Here is a 24,424-nt window from a genome sequence, read left to right as displayed (position 1 = left end):
CTTCTCTTCTGCAGACTAAACAATCCCAGCTCCCTCAGCCTCTCCTCATAACTCATGTGTTCCAGTCCCCTAATCATTTTTGTTGCCCTTCGCTGGACTCTCTCCAATTTATCCACATCCTTCTTGAAGTGTGGGGCCCAAAACTGGACACAGTACTCCAGATGAGGCCTCACCAATGTCGAATAGAGGGGAACGATCACGTCCCTCGATCTGCTCGCTATGCCCTTACTTATACAGCCCAAAATGCCATTGGCCTTCTTGGCAACAAGGGCACACTGCTGACTCATATCCAGCTTCTCGTCCACTGTCACCCCTAGGTCCTTTTCTGCAGAACTGCTGCCTAGCCATTCGGTCCCTAGTCTGTAGCTGTGCATTGGGTTCTTCCGTCCTAAGTGCAGGACCCTGCACTAATCCTTATTGAACCTCATCAGATTTCTTTTGGCCCAATCCTCCAATTTGTCTAGGTCTTTCTGTATCCTATCCCTGCCCTCCAGCGTATCTACCACTCCTCCCAGTTTAGTATCATCCGCAAATTTGCTGAGAGTGCAATCCACACCATCCTCCAGATCATTTATGAAGATATTGAACAAAACCGGCCCCAGGACCGACCCTTGGGGCACTCCACTTGATACCGGCTGCCAACTAGATATGGAGCCATTGATCACTACCCGTTGAGCCCGACAATCTAGCCAGCTTTCTACCCACCTTGTAGTGCACTCATCCAGCCCATACTTCCTTAACTTGCTGACAAGAATACTGTGGGAGACCGTGTCAAAAGCGTTGCTAAAGTCAAGAAACAATACATCCACTGTTTTCCCTTCATCCACAGAACCAGTAATCTCATCATAAAAGGCGATTAGATTAGTCAGGCATGACCTTCCCTTGGTGAATCCATGCTGGCTGTTCCTGATCACTTTCCTCTCATGCAAGTGCTTCAGGATTGATTCTTTGAGGACCTGCTCCATGATTTTTCCAGGGACTGAAGTGAGGCTGACTGGCCTGTAGTTCCCAGGATCCTCCTTCTTCCCTTTTTTAAAGATTGGCACTACATTAGCCTTTTTCCAGTCATCCAGGACTTCCCCGGTTCGCCACGAGTTTTCAAAGATAATGGCCAATGGCTCTGCAATCACAGCCGCCAATTCCTTCAGCACTCTCGGATGCAACTCGTCCGGCCCCATGGACTTGTGCACGTCCAGCTTTTCTAAATAGTCCCTAACCACCTCTATCTCCACAGAGGGCTGGCCATCTCTTCCCCATTTTGTGATGCCCAGCGCAGCAGTCTGGGAGCTGACCTTGTTAGTGAAAACAGAGGCAAAAAAAGCATTGAGTACATTAGCTTTTTCCACATCCTCTGTCACTAGGTTGCCTCCCTCATTCATTAAGGGGCCCACACATTCCTTGGCTTTCTTCTTTTTGCCAACATACCTGAAGAAACCCTTCTTGTTACTCTTGACATCTCTGGCTAGCTGCAGCTCCAGGTGCGATTTGGCCCTCCTGATAACATTCCTACATACCCGAGCAATATTTTTATACTCTTCCCTGGTCATATGTCCAACCTTCCACTTCTTGTAAGCTTCTTTTTTATGTTTAAGATCCGCTAGGATTTCACCATTAAGCCAAGCTGGTCGCCTGCCATATTTACTATTCTTTCGACTCATTGGGATGGTTTGTCCCTGTAACCTCAACAGGGATTCCTTGAAATACAGCCAGCTCTCCTGGACTCCTTTCCCCTTCAAGTTCGTCCCCCAGGACGAAGGACTTCATGACAAGGACTTTAGAAGGACTTCATGACAAGGAAAATATCTCTGTGGTGATAGCTGTGATATTTCTACATTAGCTTGCTCAGGAATGGGATGTTGGATACTGGGTGCCAGCTGGCAAGGTAGGCTGTATCAAGTGATGATTTAAATGCTGGCTGGATAATGGCATGCTCTGGAGAGGATAGGGAGATTTCCTTCCTGTAAGGAGATATTGACTCCTCCCATTAGCAAGGGGTTCTAGAAGTTCTCGACTCTTTTTTTACTAGCTATGAAAGGCACGGGTCAGTGTTTCAGATGACTACTTGGTTTTCCTGCTGAGTTTTTAGGATTGCCTGTTGTGCAAATGGGCTTGATTCAGGAAGGGAAGAGTTATCAGAAAGGGAGTTATCAAGCCCACAAACACTGCATTACTCCTGGGGTTCTGAAAGGTTCCCCCAACATACAAGTGATTTTCCCTGCAAAGTGGGTTGACTGTTCTTCACAGCAGGAAATGCTGGGCTCTGGAGTTGAGCACAGGCTTCCCTGGTTAAGAAAAAGAATCACAGTCAGAATAGATGAGGCAGTTACCCACAATACTAACTTAGCTGCACATGCATGTGCATTACAGGCTGCCTTAAGTGTAGTTTGGAGGATGAGTGAGTTAACGATTAAATGAACTTGGCTGAAAAGGTAGGTAACCTTTAGATGCCAGCAAATTTTCACTACTACCTTAGGTCATATACTTAATTTATAATATGTTGTGTACAAACATTTGACTTTGCCTTTTTAATATAAATGGCTTTCCTAAAACTCTAGCATACACAGGGCAATGCACAGTACTGCAAGAGGTTACACAGGTGTCTCTTCAGTAGCAGAAAACATCATAGAATCATACAAATGTAGAGCTGGAAGGGACCTTGAAGTCATCCAGTCCACCCCCCACATTTCCCTGCGTTGTGGCAGGACCAAGCAAACGTAGACCACCCCTGACAGGTTTGTACAACTTGTTTTTTTTAAACTTCCAGTGATGGGGACTCTACAACCTCCCTTGGAAGTCTGTTGCAGAGCTCAGCTACCCTTATAGTTGGAAAGGTTTTCCTAATATCTAACCTAAATCTCCCTTGCTGCAGATTAAATCTATCATATAATTCTATATTTATTTTAGATAACTTAATCACCTTACTCAAATCACAAACAAATTTCACCATAGTCCTGACAGAGCAATGCTTTTCAGTTTCAACATCTTCCCCATGTCATATCTGTTGTAGACTCATTCCAAAAAAGGTGCCAAGGACTTTTGGAATTGGTAATGGTGTTTCTTTTCCTCCTCACCTTTGCACTGCCCACTGACTGAACAAATGTTTGCTCAAAAGTTCCAGAAAATTATTTAACTCCAGGCAGAGACCAACCCAAGATAACGTTAGCCCAAAAGTTGTGAAAATATATAGATGGATGAAAACAAGTGGTTTGAATGGCAAGCTATGTAACAATAATCATAGTGATCGCTACCGCTCCCATTAAATTATGAATATTAATATATGCTATTTAATAATTACCTGTAACCAGCTTCTTTAGCACTTGCAATGCCATGTTAAATTATATGTTTTGCAGCCAGTATTCCAATGCCTAGTTTTTCAATGGTGAAATGACAATACATCAGTTCAAAAGATGTAATGAAACTGAGCATCATGATAATTTGTATATTCATATGAAAATGTTTCAGACTGGAATTTGTTGAATGCTAGAATAGTTCTGTCTCTTGCAAAAGGTATAAGTGACAGCCACTAAGTGCCTTTCAAGACAAACACCATTCACAGCATTTAGAGCAGCATGTGCCAGCAGAACACGTTATTATTGTAGTTGCTTTGTCTCCTGAAAAGTGGAAAACGCAGGGTTAGGGCCATATATATTTTAATTTAAATAGAAATGAGCCCAAGTTTAAAATCCTTTATCCAAATACCCTAGAACTTTGGGGGAATTTGGGTTCTGTCTCTGAATTCTGTGGGGTCAGCCCCATTTCTAAAATCAAGCTATTTTTTTTCCCCCTACAGAGTACAAGAATAGACCTAATACAGTATCACAAATACTGCACTACAATAAATCCTCCTGAATATATTTCAGAATGTTGATTGTTAGAGTTAGCCACAAAAAAAGACAGGAGTCAGGATGGAATTCTGCCTTTTAATAATCAGCTGTACCTTTATCGTCTAGCCCTATATTCCATCAGTGAAGTTTTGGAAACTTTATGCGCACAAACTTTGTGAGAACAGGAGACCTAGAAGCTGACCTAGGTCTTCAACCCTTGATCTAGGGCTGAGAAGACCACATATGCACTCATATGAAAAAGTCCTACAGAACTTAATAGAAATAAAAGAGGTTCTACAGATAATACAGATCTGTAGATATCGTTCAAGCTATAGGATTTTTGAACCATCATAATAAAAATTCTGTATTCAGGGATAAAATTATCTATTAAGTTATACGATGGTCAAGGTCTTCATTTTTAGTTTTTTAAATTTTTCCAGGAAGTTTATTTCTCACACACACAAAAAACAGGTGCAAATTGATACAAAAATTAATGTTACAGTTTTCTGAGCAAATATTAGGGTTAATATTGGGGGAAGGGAGAACAGAAAAAAAAAAGCAACAAATAGAGAAAAATAAGAACTTCTGACCTGGCTCCCTGCTCTGGAAGGAGAGATGGCAGCTTGGTCAGAGCAGGGAGTTCCAGCACTTCTTTTTTTAAAGACTCAGCATTGAGAGAGGGGTGTGTGTGTCTGTGCGTCTGTGTGTGTGTGCTAATATGCTGCCGTACTTTAACAGAAAGCCTTGCATTTACACTTACAATAATTTATTAAGAAACATCTACTTAATATATGGGATTAACATAGTTGGTAACAATCTGTATTTTCACATACTTGAGTGGTCCAAAATTCAGGTAAAAAAAAATTGTAAAAATCAACAGCTGTAAAACCTTGGAATTTTTTGGTAAGAACTGAAATGGTTCATGAAACTCTAAAAAGATTACTTTTTTTAGGTGATGAAAAGTGCTATGTAAGAGCTCGGTGTTATTATTACTTAAATTTTATAGAGCTTTCTATAAAGGGCATAAAAAAGAGCAAGCTGTAACACAACACCTCTTGCCTCACTGCATTGCTGGGCCTGTTCATGTTCATGAACTAGGCAACACTAATCAGTGTCTCCCTGCACAGCAGAACTGCTATCTATTCCTACCCTATCCCTCTTTCTTTCTTGGGTTGTGCAGAGATTGGCAGTTACTACAGCCCTGGGCCAGGAGTAATCCTGTGCACTATGCAAGCAGGAGAGGAGAGATGAACCAGTCTGGTTCTCTTTTTAGGGGCAAAAAGGACCTCTCAATGTGGGGAGCCCCCTACCTCTGCCTCCTGTGGGTTCCTAGCCACCTTGGCATATAGTGGGGAGAAAGATATGCTTCTTCCTTGATAATTATTACCATTTGGGTTTGAGGGTTCCTGTATTTCAGGTGAGTGTTCTTCATCCTCTGCAACTGCAGCTAGGAGTTGGGAGGAGAAACCTTTAGGCCACTGAGGACGAAGAGCTCTCTCTCAATGCCACAAAGCATCTAGCAAGGTGGTGTCCAAGAGGATCATAGGACTTCCACATGCTCAGTAGCTGAGGCAGCTTTGAGCAGCATAGGGCCCTTCCATAGGAGATCTGCCTAAATACCATTAAAAATCTGTCCCTTAGTCTTTGTGTCAGTTCCCTATCTGTAAAATGGGGGATAATTGTTATTCTCAACCTCACAGAGGTGTTAGGAGGTAACTACATTAAAGACTACGAGGTGCTCAGCAGTAGTGGATTAGCCACTGGGCCAATGAGGCTTGTGCCCAGGGGCTCCGGCCAATTGGGGGCCCCCCAGAAAAATGGACGCCCATGCAGTGCTCCTGCTGGGGAGCAGAGTTGGGGCGTTGGGGCATGCCCTGCTCTGCCCATCCCATGCTCCTGCCAGGGAGCGGGGTTGGGGTGCAGGGGCTTGCCCCGCTCTGCCCACCCAGCACCCCCACACCCCGACCCCCTACCCGGCAGGAGCATGGAAGGGGGACTGCAGGTGGAAGGGGTGGGGAGGGCCCCCCACTTCCTGTGACCCAGGGCCCCACAAAACTGTAATCTGCCTCTGGTGCTCAGGTACCATAATGATGGGGACCATTCAAGGACCAGACAGATAAATGACCTGGTTTTTCAAATGTACTAACCACGCCACAATGACTTACATTGGAGTTCCTGGGTGCTCAGCACTTAATCAGGCTAGATACCTAATTATGGATATCTTTGAAATGAGAGCCCCCAAACTTAAAAGCTCACACAATACAGGTGAAATACATTTTCCGAGAGCAGGGTTCTCAAAGGAGAGATGACTTCATACAATGGACAAAATCTCTTAAGAGGGTATACTGGTAAAATTAACACAAGCCTGTAGTATTTGGCACTTCTATAGTAGCACCCAAACAGACACTGGGATGCACTGAATTCTCTAATTTAGTTATTCTTTTGCCTGAATCACCAACCATTTCAAGTCAGCATTGGTTTGCTTAACTTCACAGCCATAGAACTCTGTTTGCAGAATCTGCCAAAACTAGGTGCAGCTACAGGAGAGAATAGTATTCAGCATTAAATCTAGTGAGCTCAGTAGCCTGGAAGGTGATGATCCAGATGTTTGTTTATGTGGAGAGGACAAGATATTTCCCTTGTCTTTTCTGTACACTGGATTCTGCTGCAGTTGTCCACTACACACACAATTCTAGGAAGCAATAGAGTCTTACATTAACCGAGCTTTAATAGGAAGCGTAGAAAACTGGAATTTGGTTTGCAAGAAATGTTGACATTTCAAATTCTGATTTAGAACAAAACCAACTATCTTCAACATTTCAAGAAATAGAAATTCTGGGAAAAAAAGTTTCAAAAGTTTTGTTTTGGAAAAAATATGAATTTTCTTTTCAAAACAATTGTTTTGATTTTTTTCATTTTTATATGTTTTTGACATTATTTCATGATATGCCAGTAGTAGTAGTTCATAATTACCTGTCATATAACATGGGATCAGAATAACAAATAATGAAATGGAATATTGTGATTATCAAATTATCTTTATATTGTATTTTTAAAATCACTCAGGGCAGATGCTACTTCAGATGTTTCAATCAGTGCTATTTTTAGATCAAAGTTTGTGTTTCAGTGAAACAGTCCCACACTGAAGAAAAGTTGGTAAGAACTCAATATATTAATTAGAGAAGTGGCTGTTTACAATATTTTCATGTTAGCCTGGAGAAATTTTTCTAGAATAATTAAAAGAGCTCCAATTAGTACACGGAGTTCTTACCTTCTTTTCTTGTTGAAAGAGTCAAGCTGTTTTATTACAACACAAAAGGGAGACACTTTGATCTAAAAAGTAAGATAAGACGTTTCCATCACTATTAAGTAGCCCGTAGCTACTTAAGAAATAAAACTAGAATAATGGCATTTATTTTACACCTTCAAAACACTGCCACTCCAAATACAACTGCTAAAATAATTTGTATAGTCAAAAAACTGTGTTATAACATCAGCTTTATTTTGTATGTTTTATCAACGAGCTCTTGGATTATATCCGTATCTCAAGTTAGAAGCTCCAGTTCTGCCAAACACATGTGATGAACTTTAAAGCATAAGTTTAAGTGCTTTGCTGAAGAGGGATAAGCTGTGTTTCAACAAAGCATTTAGCACATTAACCTAAAATCAAGTTTAGAGGGATTATGTGTTATCTATTAAAGTGCCAACTGCTATAATATCAAGGCTATGATTAATGTGTATGGCTCCCATTATAGTGAGATGGCCTTACTGTATCAGAGAGAATAAATATCAGCAAACCCTACTTGTACTACATAGTAAATTTCTCATATACAGATACACAATTCCATGTGAGTACAATAGAAGTTGTGTTTGTGTGCCTATTTTGTCCCTACTTTCTTGTCTGAAATACTCCTCTTATTTATTATAGCCTCACGCAGCGGTGTCCCTCTGTTTATGGTTTGTCAATGCTTGTCGTAAAATCATAAAAACTTCTAGAGCTAAATCATTCCGAGCTCAAACCTGGCAAAGAAAAGCCTCCGCTCACAGACACTTAATGTTTCTTGGGAGAAAACAATGTGTTATGTCCATTTATGTTATGGTCGTATAAGAAAATCGCTTAACAATGAGAAATACTGCTGATTCCTGTTTTATTTCAGTTTAATGTGGCTGCATTGTTTACACGAAGCTTTGCAAGCAATTTGTCTTTTCAGTAGACTGATATTTAATGCAGTGGCCAAAGTACCAAGAGCTGAAAGGTAGCTCAAGCAAATATACATTACTTATACATTTTGGCTGGGAGTTTGTCAGCTATGATGGGTCCATTCTGTGCAACTGCACACTGTAAAAACGGTTGCCAGTCTATTGCATGCTGTATAGTGGAATGCCTTTTAAGAATGACTCCACCAACACTACAAAAAACATTCCGTACTACACATCCATAATACGGAAAGGGAAAGTGTACACCTTTCAATGCACATTCACGGCATGCACTGGAATTACTTTGTTGGAAATACGGAATCATATGTTGTGAATTACTACTATACAAATATCATAATCATACAATGCCCATTAACATGCCCTCAGAACACAAAGTTGGTACAGTAAATTATAGATTTTTCTTTATTTATGAAAAAAGGCCCCAAGACAATAGACTTCAGAGTTTTGATCATTATTAAAGCTCTCAAAGAGAAGCTCAGTTCTAGATTTTAACGTTTTCCACGTGCCTAGGAATTGCAGGGTCGCCTATGTGAACAATGGTTGGTTGATTTCCATGTACTATACAGGTGGGACTTTCCAAAGTGCTCAGCAATGGCCTAACTCTGCTTCCATTACATGCAATGCAGTTAGACCAGTGTTGAACACTTTGGAAAATCCCATCCTTTGTGGTCTAATCCTGCAGATCTCCTAAAACACAGGAGCAGGGTCATGTATTTTATTTTTATTTTTTTTTTTTAACAAGTAGGCCCCAATGAAGAGGCTGGATCCAAATATCCAAAGGCCCCCAGACTTTGGGGTGTGTGTGTGTGTGGTGGGGCGGGGGGGTTGGTAAAGACTACAGATCTATATGTGGACATATTCAAATATGGTTTTGTTTTGCTTTTATTAATCATGAATGACTTTTTACACATGTTCAGGTTGAAAAATTAATATTACAAGGCAGCATAGCTGGAGTTATTACTGGATCAAAGTTTATTCTAGAATCTAAACAAAACAGGATGTGCCTGGCCTCTTTTCCACTGGGAAAAGATTGGTTTTGGAACCGCTCGAGCTGATGTGTTTGTTCCACTAGCTGGGACTGGTTCCCAGTCCTCTCTTCCTTTCCCTTATCTGAGGCATGGTGGCTTATTCAACAGCCTGCCATAGTTCAGCAGAAGTGAGCAGACAAAATCATTCTTGCCTTGTAAAAGCAGTTTGCAACCTGTGACTGCTGCAGTTTAAAATTACAGTTTATTTTTTTAGTAAATGTCTTTTGATGTTGCCAAGTACCTTAAAATATTTTGTTTTCATTATAAGTATTTAATACAAAGTTATTTTTAATTTATATTTCTAAAATATAAACCAAATTATATGTGTATTAAAGCTTACTGTCTTACTAGAGCCACAATTATTATCACACAATAAAAAATATAGTGAGGCAAGTGACCTGTTAGTAAATCATCACAGCCTCTTGCTCATTTGCCTCATTAGCTACAAATAAAGCTACAGAGTAAAATTTTCAAGAGCTCCTAAGTCCCATTTTCTAAAGTGATCTCAGGATGGGTTTTTAAAGGTAGGTAGGTGCCTCACTACCTTTAAAAAGCTGGCTCCAAAGCACCTAGGAGCCTAAATCCCATTTACTTTAAATCACACTTAGTGCCCAGATCCCCAAAGGTATTTAGGTGCCTAGCTCCCACTGAAGAGTTAGGTACCTATCCTAGGCCTAGGCTCCTGTGTGTCTTAGTTTTGAAAATGGGACCTAGGCACCTTTGAAAATTTTATCCATGGTGCCTCTACACTTGTTAGTAACTGAAACCTTGCTGTCCCACTACTATGACCCTTCTCTCTGCCATCCACCCCTCTTTTTGTTCTATGCCTCCAATCACAGTGTGTCTTTATGACATCAGTTTTATAGGGCAGGCTCCTTTATTTAATGTTTGCACAGCAACTACCACTTTATATATTTTTGCATAAGGAAGATTGTATTTTGAGACACCCCAAACCATTCTCACTTGTGATTTTTCAATTTGAATTCAGGTCTCCCTGTGCCATTGATGGAGTAAGCACGTGAGGCAGGCTACTAACGGTAGCATAAGAAGTTTACAAGCCAGGCTTCTCACACTGAAAGGGGAGCTGGATAAACTGCACAGAGGCTCTGATCCAGCACCCACTGTAGTCAATGGAAAGGCTTCAATGAGAGGTGGACCAAGACCAGACAATGAATGGTTGGACCACGGTACAAGATCTGATCATGAATGCCTTGCAGTTCCTCAGTAGGGGTGCCAACTTTCTAATTGCAGAAAACCAAACACTCTTGCCCCGCCCCTACTCCACCCACTCCATCCCCCCTCTAGGGTTGCCAGGTGTCTGGTTTTCTACTGGAACACCCAGCTGAAAAGGAACCATGGCAGCTCTGGCATTAAAAGTCTGGATGACAGCACAGCAGAGCTGGCAGAATCCCTGCCCGGCTCTGTGCGGCTCCTGGGAAGCGGCCAGTATATCCGGCTCTTAGATAGAGCGGTGGCCAGGGAGGCTCCGTGTGTGGCCTCCGCCTGCAGCCGCCACCCTGAGTGCCGGCTCCGCAGCTCCCACTGTGAATTAATTTTAGGCTCCCTCACACATGGAACATGCCTTAATTGCCTACTCTGGTTCTGCTTCCCCCACCCTCTGTTTATTTGTCTCTAGATTGTAAAATCCTCAGCACAGGGACTATCCTTCTTGAGTACCTGGAATGTGCCTAGCAAGTAGCAGGCATTACAGTACATCTGAAATTAATTATTGTCTGTAGGTACAAAATCTCTCAGTTCACATGTTGCACCAATCCTGTGAGGTGCTGTGCCCCTGAAGCTCCTACTGACTTCAACAAGAGATAATGGTGCTTGCTATCTTATACCCCTTTTCCAGGACCACACATGAGTGAGGAGTCCGAGCCAGAGTCAAGCTGGGAGCCAGGGTTCAAGCCCTATTGCTTTGTGGTGTAGATGCAGCCCTCCTGGACTCGTGCACTGGGAGTCCACCAAAAGTATCCCACAATCCCATGGGCCACTTTCTTTGTCCTCTGGTCAAGTTTGGTGAACAGTTAAGATTTCCCACACTGCATCACAAAGGCTAGAGCAGCCACATTTTGGGGGGGCTCTAGGAAATCTGGATATGGATGGTTGAACTCGGGCCTGCATAAAGCAATGTAGACGTTGGGATGCAGGGTTCAATAATTCCTATGCCGGGGTTACACATGAGTGTAGTTTGTCAAGCCCTAGCTTAACAAACCCAGGGTCTGCTAACTCAATTTCTGATAGCCCTGGGCTTCTACTGCAGTATAGACATACGCATAGAAACAAGCTCTCATGGTCCCAAGACGTGGGCAGACCCCTCCTTGCACCTGTGTGGAGCCCCACTGATTTCAATGGGACTTCATGGGGATGGGCCTAAGGGTCCACCCTGTGGAGCAGATTGCAGGATCGGGGGGAAATGGGTGCAATTCATTTACACAACATCTTGCTATCTCAATAAATGTTTGTTGGTTTTTAACAATCTCACCCACAAAAAGGCACCCGCTCACATTCACACACTCTTCCTTGTCTTGCAGTTTATGTTCCTCAGGCACTTTTGTATTTTGATAGCTTTATATTCTGAACACATTGTAACAGGATGTCATCATTTTGCAATGAATGACAACATATTTCAGACATTATACTTTACCATCACCTTTTGGCTGACACCTACAGATCAGCAGCAGTAGAATAGCAGAGTACAGTATCCTTCTGTTTGTTTTGCTTGTCATTCTGCCCAGCTCTACTGTAATTCAGAAGTGCTGGCATATATTTGACAAATGAAATGCATCCCTGGGAAGAAAGCCTGCCCAAGCTCTATGCATCACGTAAGCCCATTCTACCCCTCAAAACAGGACTTAAATTCTACTTATATTGTGCATATTTGATTACTTTAAGATGGCAAAGAGACGGACATTTTTACAAAAAGAAATGCATTTGCTCCTTAAGTGCTTTAATTCACAAAGCAGATTGAGGGAAGAATCTGTTTGATCAGCACATTCCACAATCTAAAATGAGCCCGTCTGATTTAGAATGCAGCACACAGATTTGCAGAAAAACTATTAATGCAGCTAGTCCACATCTCAACTGCCAGAAGAGCACAGAACCTTTTACATCCATAAACCAAGAGAGGGAGACATTAATCTGTTCCTGCACCCACTGTGTCTAAATGAGTGAGTTTTATGGCATTTCAAATGGCCACTTAATTACTCCATTGTGAAATCTAGACAATGGGGCTGGGGGATGGGGGGGGGGGGAGGGAGGGAAGGGAAGTAAAATCTGGGACATTTTAACTTTTATTGTACAGTTCGGCCTTTAGAAAGGAATTACCAATACTCATTACATTGCTTAATAGTCCACCAATAAAAAAAAAAAAAAAAAAATCACAAACTTAGGGTTTTGCCCAGACCAAGAAGCAGCTTGGAGATTTTGCTACTGTTACAACATGCAGCTGTACTAAGTGGCACTCAGAGGGACACAGGTTTTAGGACATTGTTTTATCCACCAAATTGCTTGTCACAAAGAGCCTTTTCTTTTGACTGTATCAAATGATGGAGCAGGACATAAAAAAAGAAACAAAGTGGTTCCAGCCTATTTTGAGTAGCAAAATAAACACATCAGTGACTATCAGACTGACCTACGTTTCTTACATATGCACCTTCATTTTCAAAGGATGTCTTGGGTAAGCAGACTCAATGGACTGTAGAAGTTTGATTCATGCAAACAGAAAATGGGGGAAAGCCCAGGAAATAACTTGCATCATCACTGAATGCTAAAAAATTAAATAGTTTTCAATAGCACCTGCATTCTTTGATAACAGATGCTATAGAAGGGTGAAATTTACTCTGTGCAAGAGGCCAGCCCACAGGCTAGGCACCACTTCAAGCCTTCATAACAGGTTTTAATAGAGACTTGTGCTCTCTACAAATAAGTGAATTTCACTTTAAAGTTGATAAGATACAGAACAGAAAAAAAACCCTTGATGTTATGCCTCCACCTTCATTATTTTACTAACTTCTATAGTATATACTGGCCATCGGGAAGTTTAGACTTGAAATTAGACGAAGGTTTCTAACCATCAGAGGAGTGAAATTCTGGAACAGCCTTCCAAAGAAAGCAGTGGGGGGCAAAAGATTAAACTCGGTAAGTTTATGGAGGAGATGGTATGATGGGATAACATGATGTTGGCAATTAATTGATCTTTAACTATTCATGGTAAATAGCCCAATGGCCTGTGATGGGATGTTAGATGGGGTGGGATCTGAGTTACTACAGAGAATTCTTTCCTGGGTATCTGGCTGGTGAATCTTGCCCACATGCTCAGGGTTCAGCTGATCGCCATATTTGGGGTCAGGAAGGAATTTTCCTCCAGGGCAGATTGGAAGAGGCCCTGGGGGTTTTTCACCTTCCTCTGTAGCATGGGGCACGGGTCACTTGCTGGAGGATTCTCTGCACCTTGAAGTCTTTAAACCACGATTTGAGGACTTCAATAGCTCAGACGCAGGTGAGAGGTTTATCATCGGAATGGGTGGGTGAGATTCTGTGGCCTGCGTCGTGCAGGAGGTCAGACTAGATGATCATAATGGTCCCTTCTGACCTTAGTATCTATGAGTCTATATCTATAGCCATTATCTATAGTAATGCTTTAAGTTACAAAAGAAGTTTTTCCTGCACACTACATTGATCACCCCTCCACCATTGGAGACAGTAGCACTGCTGCCTTCATTGCTGGCTGGCCTCAGACAACCTCATGTAAAGAATGCAGAACAGAGCAACCATACCTGAACAAAACGAGCAATGGAACTCCAAGCAGGATTAAAACCAACCAACCCCACGCGAAAGAAACATGAAAGCTTCCTGACCAGCAAGTGTCAGAAATATGCTCAGGAGAATTTTATAGTAGATCTACATGGCAGTAGGGTAATTATATTATCTTTGATTGCTACTGATCAGCTCAAATAAAAGTAAGGAATTACATGTTTTCCCATCCAAAAAACTTTGGTTCTTGTCTTAAGTCAAAAGCTTTACGGAAATGAACCATCTGAAAACTGATCTCTTTTGACATTTTTCGGGCTAGAAGGTCGGGGGCATTTCCTTAAGGAGCTGCCTGTCTTGCAGCTGTTCTTTAGCTCTGTCTCTGGAGGTCTGTTACAAATAGGCTTGGCAGAATTTTATTTTTTTAATACATTTGACAGCTAATGTTTGTTTTGAGTATTTTTCTATTTTTATCCATTTAAATGTTCACAGCTGTGGGAAGTTACGGGGGGTTTCAGACAATGGGGGGAGGAAGACAGTAATTATTGAATGACCGTAGACATTGAGATTTTAAAAGTTAAAGCTTTAACCTAACCATTAACACAAAATAAAGCGTCAGTAGCACGTCAAAATATACAAAGGAAACAGTCTTAACTCTACGAAGTGCTCAAGCAGCATTTCTTACTTTGCCTATTTGTAAATTTCTATTATTGATGGAAATATTTTGCCATCAATTTGAGTGTGTTTGATGAAATAGACATTTACCAACAAAAATCTAATCCTGCCATGCCTCGTTATAGAGTGGCAGGCACTTGTTAATTTTAAGTGAGCAAATATTTAGCTGTCGTAGACGACAGTCTACTGATCTGTCCAAAGGCACCAACAAGGCAGAACAGACATGGTAAAGCATGAACCCAGAGACAAACAACTCTATAGGTCTGATGCAAGATAAAACTCCCATGGAAGTCAAAGGGAATTTTTCCATTCTGAAGGAGTATGGGATCAGGCCCCAAAGGGCTTAATCTGTGGGGTCTTCATATTACCTCTGGATAGCACAAAAGCAGTGGGTTGTGAGAAGCAGCGGAGAAAACTCAGCAGGAGGGGTTACTCTTCTTTCCTCCCCACCTCCTGCCCCCTTAACCGCTAGCGTGCAACTTGGCACAGATCCATACACGTATAGGCAGTGGGATGGGTAGAGGAAGAATTGTGGGAGGCCAGAGGTATGGTCAGTGGATCTGTGAACTGAGTTGTTCCATTGGACCTAAAACCCCACATAGAGGGGGAGGGTCATATCCAGTGTTCCTCCTCATAGCCTATATAAAGGTCTACAGCCTGACTCGATGAGTGGTCTGGCCAGTTGATGTTAACAATAACAGTCCTGTATCCTCTTTCAGACCCTTTTACACTGATTTTACTCCATTCTCAGTAGTTTCCCCTACTGGAATTTCTTCTATGGCTTGCTCATATAGTGCCGGCTTTAGACTTGAGATCTGCATCATGAAAATGTTTCCTCCTTACTTCTAGCCATTTTAACACTAAGTGCATCAAGAAATTAAAAGAGCTCTTTTTGAAAAATGTATAATTCTTTTACAATCTCTGTACTAGAGAGGTACTTTCAGCACAGGGTGGAATTTCAAGAATCAGGATAAAGACTAAAAAAGCTCTGCTCTGATCTCAGACAAGTGGAGATTATTAAATCATTAAATCTTAAATCAGCAACCGAACATATCCCCAGGGAGCTTCAGGTAGTTTCCCAATCTGAGTTGCAAGCAGCACAATTTGCTTTAGACGGATTTGTAATTTTCTCTTTGCATGTGTAGATATCAAACAAACATTGATCCCACTTCCATCTCATCCAGTGCCGTGCACTGTTGGCTGCATGCTAAATTCACCACTCCTTTTGTGCTGTAACACTTTGTCTTAAACTTTCTATGGCTTTAAAGATAACAGCTACATCTTCTTTTTCAGAAAATCTGTAGTGCACACACTTTGCAGAGACCAAGGAACACAGACATCACCAACAATGGCCAAAAGATGTTTAAACTCAGTAACTCACCCTCGCTTGTAGAAAGAGAATCATTTGCATGAACCAGTGCCAGAATAAGCAACAGCTGCCGAAGATCCATACCTCTGGGTTCTGCAATCATAAAAGAGACAGTACAATCAGATTCTTTATGAGCTCCTCTCATTACATTTAAATGCAGTTTAATGTATCATCTAGTTTATTTAATTTCTGAATGGAGTTAAAGCAAAAGTTTATGACGGAAGCATGTTAGAATACATTTTATTGCCTCAAAGTCCTACATTATATTACTCTCTCTGACAGACAGTAAATACTACTTCCAGAGGACTGCTTGTTTAATAAATTCTGAGGGCAATGTGGGATTTTCTGGCCTTGGCCTATATTCCAGGAATTCTCCTTCATCACATTTTCCCCACACAGCCTTTTGAGAATGAAATAAAAGCATTATCTTGTATTCACTTTGAAAATAAGAGCTGTTAGTAATGCATTTTTAAAGGGAAAAATATTTTAGTCCATTTGCAGTAGTTCACATCTCTCAAAAGTTCTGTTGGTTTCTCTCCTTTACCTTAGTGGACTTCCAGTGCTATGTTGTCTACCACATTGGTGCATCACCAGAAAAAAAAAGTACAGATAAATTGAAGAGGGTTCAAAGAAGAGCCAGGGAAGTGATTAGAGGATTAGAAAACAAAGCTTATAGCAGTGGTTCTCAACCTGTGGCCCGATCAGCACAGAGCTGTGGCCCATGTGACATCCTCAGGGCCATAGAGCAGTGAGGCGAAGAACAAGTGAGAAAAATACAATCTGTGGGTCTTGCTGCCCTTACAGGGAACATACTGTTGAAGCACTCATGAGGCAGAATGGATGGAGAGGAGACACTGCACTTGCTAACAAATTCATGAGCAACCAGCTCAGACTGAGACTGCTTAAGCTTTGGGTAATATTTAATTCACACTGAGCATGCTCAGAGGATCGCATGTATTAACTGGTGACTTGAATATGTAACTTCAAACACTTGTCCTTACAAGGAATGAGACCACCACAAAGCCCTACTAGCAACTGAGCCATTGAGGTAGTATTGGATGCGGTCCACATAGCACATTGTGGGTCACATATGCGGTCCACTATGGTAAATATATTGAGAACCACTGGCTTATAGTGATAAACTGATTAGATTGGGCTTCTTAAGTGTAACAAAGAGAAGGTTCAGGGATGACTTGGTTACAGTCTATAAAGTACCCACAAAGGGAACAAATATTTGAAAATGGGCTCCTCAGTTTAGCAGAGAAAGGTGTAACACGATTCAATGGCGGCAAATTGAAACTAGACAAATTCAAACTGGAAAGAAAGTGTATATTTTTAACCGTGAGAGCAATTAACTCCATTCGAACAATTTACCAAGGACCGTGGTGAATTCTCCATCACTGGCAATTTTTAAATCAATATTGGATGTTTTTCTAAAAGATCTGCTCTAGGAATTATTTGCAGAAGTTCTATGGCCTGTGTTACACAGGAGGTCAGGTTAGATCAGTGGTTCCAAAACTTTAACAGCTCGTGAACCTCTTTCACTAAATTGTGAAATCTCGTGAACCCCCTCCTAAAAATGAATATTTCCAGGGATTTAAGTTTAAATTTCCTCAGTGTGATGGATGTGCTTGTTTTGCTCTGCATAGCTCTTGGAAGTCTGGAACCACTGGAGAAAGAAAGTCTCAGGTCTGGTTTGGCATAGAGTCTGTTTCTGTATTTGGTTTTCAGATGTGCATATGAGGAAAACACTTTCTCGCATAAGTATGTTGTTGAAAATGGTAACAAAACTGCAGCAGCTTTTTCTTCCAGAAGAGGGTACTCGTTTCTTAAACTCAGCCAAAAGTTGATCAATGACAGATTTCTGAAACTCCTTTTCAATTCATAATCACAGGAGATCTCAATCAATTTCTCTTTTTCCTCAGTGTTCAATATCTGTGTTGAGAAAGTGGTATCATCAAAAGGGTTGCAAATCCAGTCATTATCGCCTAACGTAGTTGGAAAGTATTCCCTGAAAGTTGTGCAAAGTCCTTTTAGGTGTGCAGTTATACTGGTTTTAGTGCACTGATCCAACTGAAGGTTATGTTCTGCCAGGAAGTCATGAAGAGTACTGAAACACTCAGTTTGATTATTTTCGAAAAAACTTTCGAAGATTTTGCCCCGTGAGAGCCATCTAACTTCAGTATGGGTCAACAGACAATTGTGTATACTACCCATTTCTTCACAAAGTACATGAAATATTCTGGAATTTGTTGGCCGTGATTTTATGAAATTCACCATTTTCACTGCATTGTCCAGCACTTTCTTCAGTCCCTCAGGCATGCGTTTTGTTGCAAGGGCTTGTCTATGGATACTGCAGTGAGTCCAAGAGACTTTTGATGCAACCTTTTTTGTTCGAGCTACAAATCCAGTATACTTCCCTGTCATTCATGTGGCCCCATCAGTGTAAATGCCTAGGCAATGAAACCAATCTATTTCCTTTTCTTGAAAATATTCATTAGTCAGATTGAAGATATCTTCTCCAGTTGTACGTTCTTCCAGTGGTCGGCAAAACCACAAGTCTTCTTCAACCATACCTTCATTCACATAACGTACAAACAGTAGCAAAATAGCTAGATTAGCTACATCAGTTGATTCATCCAACTGTATAGCATAATATGGACTATTTTTCACTCTATGTACAATTGTGGTCTCTACATTATTTGACAGGTCATTAATTCTTCATGAAAATGTATTATTGGACAAAGGTACCATGTCAATCCTTTTTGCAGCCTTTTCTCCGAGCATGCAATGAACTATGTCTTTTATACATAGATCAATCAAGCTCTCTGCTATGGTATGGGCTTCTGATGCTTTTGCTACTCGGTAGCTCACGTGGTATGACACTTCACGTGCATTTTCATTATCAGTACTTGCTTTGAATATAAATCTGGTAATGTCACTTTTCCTCTCAGATAATTTTCGCTTGAAAATAATCAACAGGGTTGTCGAGTTGTGCAGGATGCCTAGTTTCTAAATGGCGCCAAAGTAGAGAAGGTTTGAGGCTGCCATTTGCTAGACCACCACCACAAATCACACACAGTGGTGATCTATTCTTGATCACCAATGCATGTAAAGCCATATTTTATATAATCATCGCCATATTTTCTTTTCTTTGTAAGTGAGTTTCCAGGACCATCATGATCATTAGACTTAGATTTTCCATAGTGTGGACTTGAGGAAACACTAGCTGATCCTTGCGTCTTTACACTTTCCTTTTTCAGCCACTTATCCATTGAACTTGTGTACGAAAGTTCTAATAAAAATAACAGAGAGAGACTGCCAACAACCAACAAACTAGAAAATGAGAAGATTCACTCACGTCTCACTGAAGCAAAACAGCACTCCAGAAAGAATGACAATTACTGAGGCACCTTAACACTGTCACACTGGTTACAATGTGCTTCTGGCTGGTTTGGCTCACAAACAGCTTTTCTTCTGCTATGAGGTCTGTCTCTATGAGTGTGCCCTGTGAGGGACAAATTAGCTTGGACCACGCCCCACGTACAGCATGGCCCCTGCTCACTCTGCCCTCAATGCCAACTTCCCCTGTCTGACAAGGACGGGGTCCGAGCTGCCACCTGTGCGCCTGAGGTCTCAGCTGCCGCCCTACCCACCACAGGGCTCAGAATACTGGCCCCGTGCTGGGGTCTGGGCTGCCGCCCCAACTGCCTGGCCCTGCTCTCCCTGGGGCTCAAGCTGCCAGCCCTGTGTGGAGCGCTGGGGTTCGGGCTGCCGGCTCCCCCGCTGACGGGGGCAGGGCTTGGGTTGCCAGCCCCAACTGCCTAGCACCGCTCTCTGGCCGCCTGCCTAGCACCGCCTCTGGCCGCCGTGAATGAAATTTTTTTGGCAAAGCCCCTGTAACGTTCTGCGACCCCCAGTTTGGGAACAAGTGGGCGAGATGATCACAATGGTCCCTTCTAGCATTAGAATCTATGCATAACAATACCAAATAAAATAGAGAAGAAGGCTGGTCCTGCAGTTATGGTGCCAATATGGGACTTGGGAGACCTGAGTTCAATTCGCTGCTCTGCCACAGAGTTCCTCTGTGATCTCAAGCAAGTTATTTATGGTCTCTGTGCCTCAGTTCTCTGTAAGATGGCGATAATAGCACTGCCCACCGTCAGAGGTGGTATGAAGATAAAAGCATTAAGAGTTGTGACGTGCTCAGATACTACGGTGATGGGGCCATACAAATGTGTAAGATAGATACCCTGTGTTTTTAGGGATATTACTAAAGACTTTCTTAAATAAGGGGTACAACTCCCAAACAAATGCCAAGGCTGATCTAATACTCCAGGGCCAGCACCGTGTCCTATGGTATGGGACTCCGGAGAACAAACTGTGCATCCCAGCTCAGTGGACTACTGGAGACATTCATTATGGAGTCACATTAGCAGCTTCGTCATTAGGGCTGTTTTGTGATCTGAATTTAAAACAGGATGGCGGTCCCTCTATTGCACACTTGAATGTTTGAATTTAGTAGACAAGGTGGGTGAGAATATTTTTTATTGGATCAACTTCTGTTGGTGAGAAAGACACACTTTTGCGCTTACAGAGCTCTACTTCAGGTTCCTACCAACTTGTTCTCTTATGCATGCCTGCAGCCTGCATGTGTCTCAGAGGTGTGTCAGAGGGAAGGTATGATGGGAGATGATCCTCCTTGAAGGAGCTGTGATATCCAATAGCAACCCAAGTTCTAGTTCTGAAGGCAACAGGGACTGAGCGCCTCACTGGTGTCCACAGCGCACACCTGTAGCTCCGAAGAGGACTTGGTAACTGCCCCCCCAGGAGAACTATCTTGGAGGGTTGGAGAGAGGCCACAAACAGTGATATCTTGCCACACGTCTGGCATTGACAGCTTGAGAATGATCTCAGAGGGGAAGGAGAGGAGAGATCTGTTCTAAGAGCTGAAGTAAAAACACACACACAAAAATAAACAAAAACAAAAACATATCACATGATGAAACTGTTCTTGGTAGACAAGATCATTCTCAGGAGAAACCATTTCTGTGAAATGCCAGCTGCCCTCTAATTAGACAGAGCCATTGCCTAGCAGAAATCCACAGAGGAATATTTAGAAGTGACAGCAGATTGCGATGCTGAGGGCTGTCTCGCAAATCGGTTTCCCACAAGGACAGCATTGTTCAGGGGCTGGAACACTAGTTTAGTAAGAGCTGCTTCCCCACCCCCAGCTTCAGAAAAACCGACCCTTTACATAGTCCAGTAATGGTTCCTTCCACCACATACCATTAAGCGTAGGAGAAGACAAATTCCACTGTGAAGGCTCCTATTGCCTAGCAGATCAAAAAAAGCAACAATTGCAATGCACAATATTTTGGGGAAAGCTGTGTGGTAGGCTCTATAAACTCTGCCCTGCAGTGGGTATGGGGGAAGAGGGTTAAAACCAGCAAGAAGGGTTACAATAGCTGACTGTCCTCACTATAGTGATTGCCAAGAACCCCCTGCCACCAGGGAATGTTTATATGAGTCAGCTGGGGCTAATTGCTCCAACAGAGAAAGGGAACCAGGAGCTATAAAAAGGGAAAGAATTTCTCTTTCTGGGCCTTTCTATACCAGTGCTGGAGTGATGATAGCCACAAGGAGATTTAAACTTGACTTCTGCTAGTCGGGTGCTCACGCTGTCAGTGTAGGCAGGGGTGACCCAGACTAGAAATCGGTACAGAAAACCATGCTAGAGACAAGAAACCTAGCACAGTTTTTAGTTTACAGCATGGATTGTAACACTGTTCTGTACTGGCCAGATAAAACATCTCAACACCCTGTTAACAAGAATGTTATTCTAGGGTCAGACCTCTGAATCTGGAGAGTCCCTGGGACCTCATAAGACAAAGGGAAAAGGACTTCAGAAAGCCATTTTGTCCTGAATATACTGACCTCTGGCTAGCACAAGAGCTTTTTGCCTTTGCTACCAGCAACAACTCTCCAACCTTGAAACATGAGGTCATTTCAACTACAGTCAGTCAGCTTCAGTGTAGTGAGCCTACCCTATTACATTCTTGGTTCCTGAAAATTTTTATTATTATTATTATTATTTAGATTTTATTATTAAGATTATTATTATTATTATTTAGAACTTATAATTAAGTTATTATTATTATTAAGATATTAATATTATCTTTTTTTATTATTATTAAGAACATAGAACTGATTTGGGGAGGAAGGTTTAGTTTTCGCTGTGCTGCTGGCAATGACGGGCAAGGAGAAAGGCTTAGAAAACGTACAAGTAAAAATAAACACATACAGATACCTCAATTACCAATTAATATGCTTGTAGGGGAAAAATACATGCAATATCAGGGGCTTTAAAGCACAGAACTATGCTGCATTTAAGATAGATGTAACATTTATTGAAGGAGATTTATTACTGAGTTGAAATATATAGCCTTGCAGTGTTTTCCTGGAGAAAATATTCCTGTGTAATTCTTGCAGAGTATTTATACATTCCTCACAAATTACCTCATGGCAAGACTTGTGATAGCAAAGAAAGTCTCGTTTCTATTCTTGTATAATGAAATACAGATTCTGTCCAATGTACTTGGTGAAGGCATTTTGTCTGCTCACCCTTGTTCCACAGAATACCAACAAGAACAGTTCTCCAGCTAGAATGAGTTAACGCCCTTCAAATCTACACAAATTAAAATGGCCACAGACCCAAACCGTTGCATCATTCCCAACCAACACTGAAGTCTGGATTAACTAACCAACAATGCCTGAATGAATGGCTTTTTCAACAGAGTCTTTTTCAGTATTATGTACCCACTTGAATTAAAGGACAGAAATAACTGTTGAATTTGTATTAAAAAGCTACAGTACACATATTGCAAGTGATAATCCATTACACCGGGGTGGGCAAACTACAGCCTGCAGGCTGGATCCAGCCCCTCAGGGCTTTGGATCCGCCCCGTGCGATTTCCCCTCGTGGTGCCGCAAGCCCCGCGCCACTCTCAGAAGCGGCCGGCACCACATCCCTGGGAGCCCGGGGGGAGAGGGGGACGGAAGAGGGGAGAGACAGAGGCTTCCGAGCCCCTCCTGTACCCCACCCCCAACTCCCTGTCCTAAGCCCCCTGCCTGCACCTCACACCCCTCCTGCACCCCAACTCCCTGCTCTGAGCCCCCTGCTGCACCCTGCACCCCCAATCCTGACCTGAGCCCCTCCTGAACCCCAACCCCCTGCTCTGAGCTCCCTCATGCACTCCGCACCCTTCCTGCACCCCAATGCCCTTCCCTGAGCCCCCTCATATGCCCCACAGCCCTCCTCTGCCCCAATCCCTTGCCCTGACCCCGTTTCTGGACACCGCACCCCCTCCCACACCCCAACCCCCTGCCCTTCCCCACCCAGATGGGGCCCTCGGCCCAAAAACTTTGCCCACCCCTGCATTACACTAAAGAATGAGAAATAATTCTGTGGAATAAGAAATTGTGCCTTGCAAACAAACAATCCAGTGTCATCAACCAGAAAAACTCAGAATGCAATACTGAGCAAGTCTCATAAAATACTGCAGTATTTTATATGTGGGTTAGCCCATATTTTGGGATTATCACAAAACACAACCTACCAGTAAACTGAACCATGAAATAAAGGCATCTTTCTTTCATTAATCAGACTTTTACATAATAAGGAAGAGATTCAAATGAGTTAAAAGGAGCTCTGATAAAAGAGGTTCTCACCTATTACTAACAGCTTTAATTATTGAAACTGGAAAAAAAATTACATCCATGTATAAATTTCTGTTCAAATTAGATTTTGTATAACTTAACTCCCCACCCCAAGTTTTGGACCTAAACCAGTGGTTCTCAACATACACATACCCCTGGGAGTATGTAGGGGTCTTCCAGAGAGTACATTGACTCATCTAAATGTTTGCCTAGTTTTACAATAGGCTACATGAAAAGCACTAGAGAAGTCAGTACAAACTAAAATTTCACACAGACTTGTTTATATTGCTCTATATACTATACGCTGAAATGTAAGTACAAAATTTATATTCCAATTTACTTAGAACTATATGGTAAAAGTGAGAAAGTAAGTGATTTTTCAGTAATAGCGTGCTGTGACATTTTTGTATTTTATGTCTGATTTTGTATGCAAGTAGTTTTTAAGTGAGGGGTACGCAAGATAAATCAGACTGCTGCCAGGGATACTGTAGTTTGGAAAGTTTGAGAGACACTGACCTTAACTACTCAAAAGCCTCACTTCAAGATCAAACCCCAGAGACCTCAGCTAGTCCTAATTTAGCTGATAAAATATCACCATTCACATTATATGCCTTCAGTAATTTGACCAGGAGAAAAATCTCTCTTTTATGGATGGATACATCAAATACTTAATTTGATGTCCCCACTTCAACAGAAGACGGGGAGAAACAGGTCAACTGAGCAGCACCAAAGACTGATTGAAGGGTAGCAAGACAGGAGGCTTCTGCCTGCAGAAGAGTGCTAAATTGTAAGGATGGATGCAGGGACCTGTTCTGGGTATTCATTTGACACAGAAA

General features: G+C 42.0%; 1 protein-coding gene across 3 annotated transcripts in view; it reads right to left on the bottom strand.

Moving 5' to 3' along the window:
- GHR (growth hormone receptor) overlaps positions 1 to 24,424 on the bottom strand; it is a 211,718-nt gene that overhangs the window by 97,411 nt on the left and 89,883 nt on the right. For all 3 annotated transcript variants that reach the window (XM_073343861.1, XM_073343860.1, XM_073343859.1), the window contains exon 2: positions 15,882 to 15,962. In XM_073343861.1, coding sequence (XP_073199962.1) covers positions 15,882 to 15,951 — 70 coding nt within the window. In that variant the 5' untranslated portion in view covers positions 15,952 to 15,962. The remainder of the gene's footprint in view (positions 1 to 15,881; positions 15,963 to 24,424) is intronic.

Source organism: Lepidochelys kempii, chromosome 5 (assembly GCF_965140265.1).
Source record: "Lepidochelys kempii isolate rLepKem1 chromosome 5, rLepKem1.hap2, whole genome shotgun sequence".
Taxonomy (NCBI): Eukaryota; Metazoa; Chordata; order Testudines; family Cheloniidae; genus Lepidochelys; species Lepidochelys kempii.
This window is presented reverse-complemented; position numbering and strand designations above follow the sequence as displayed.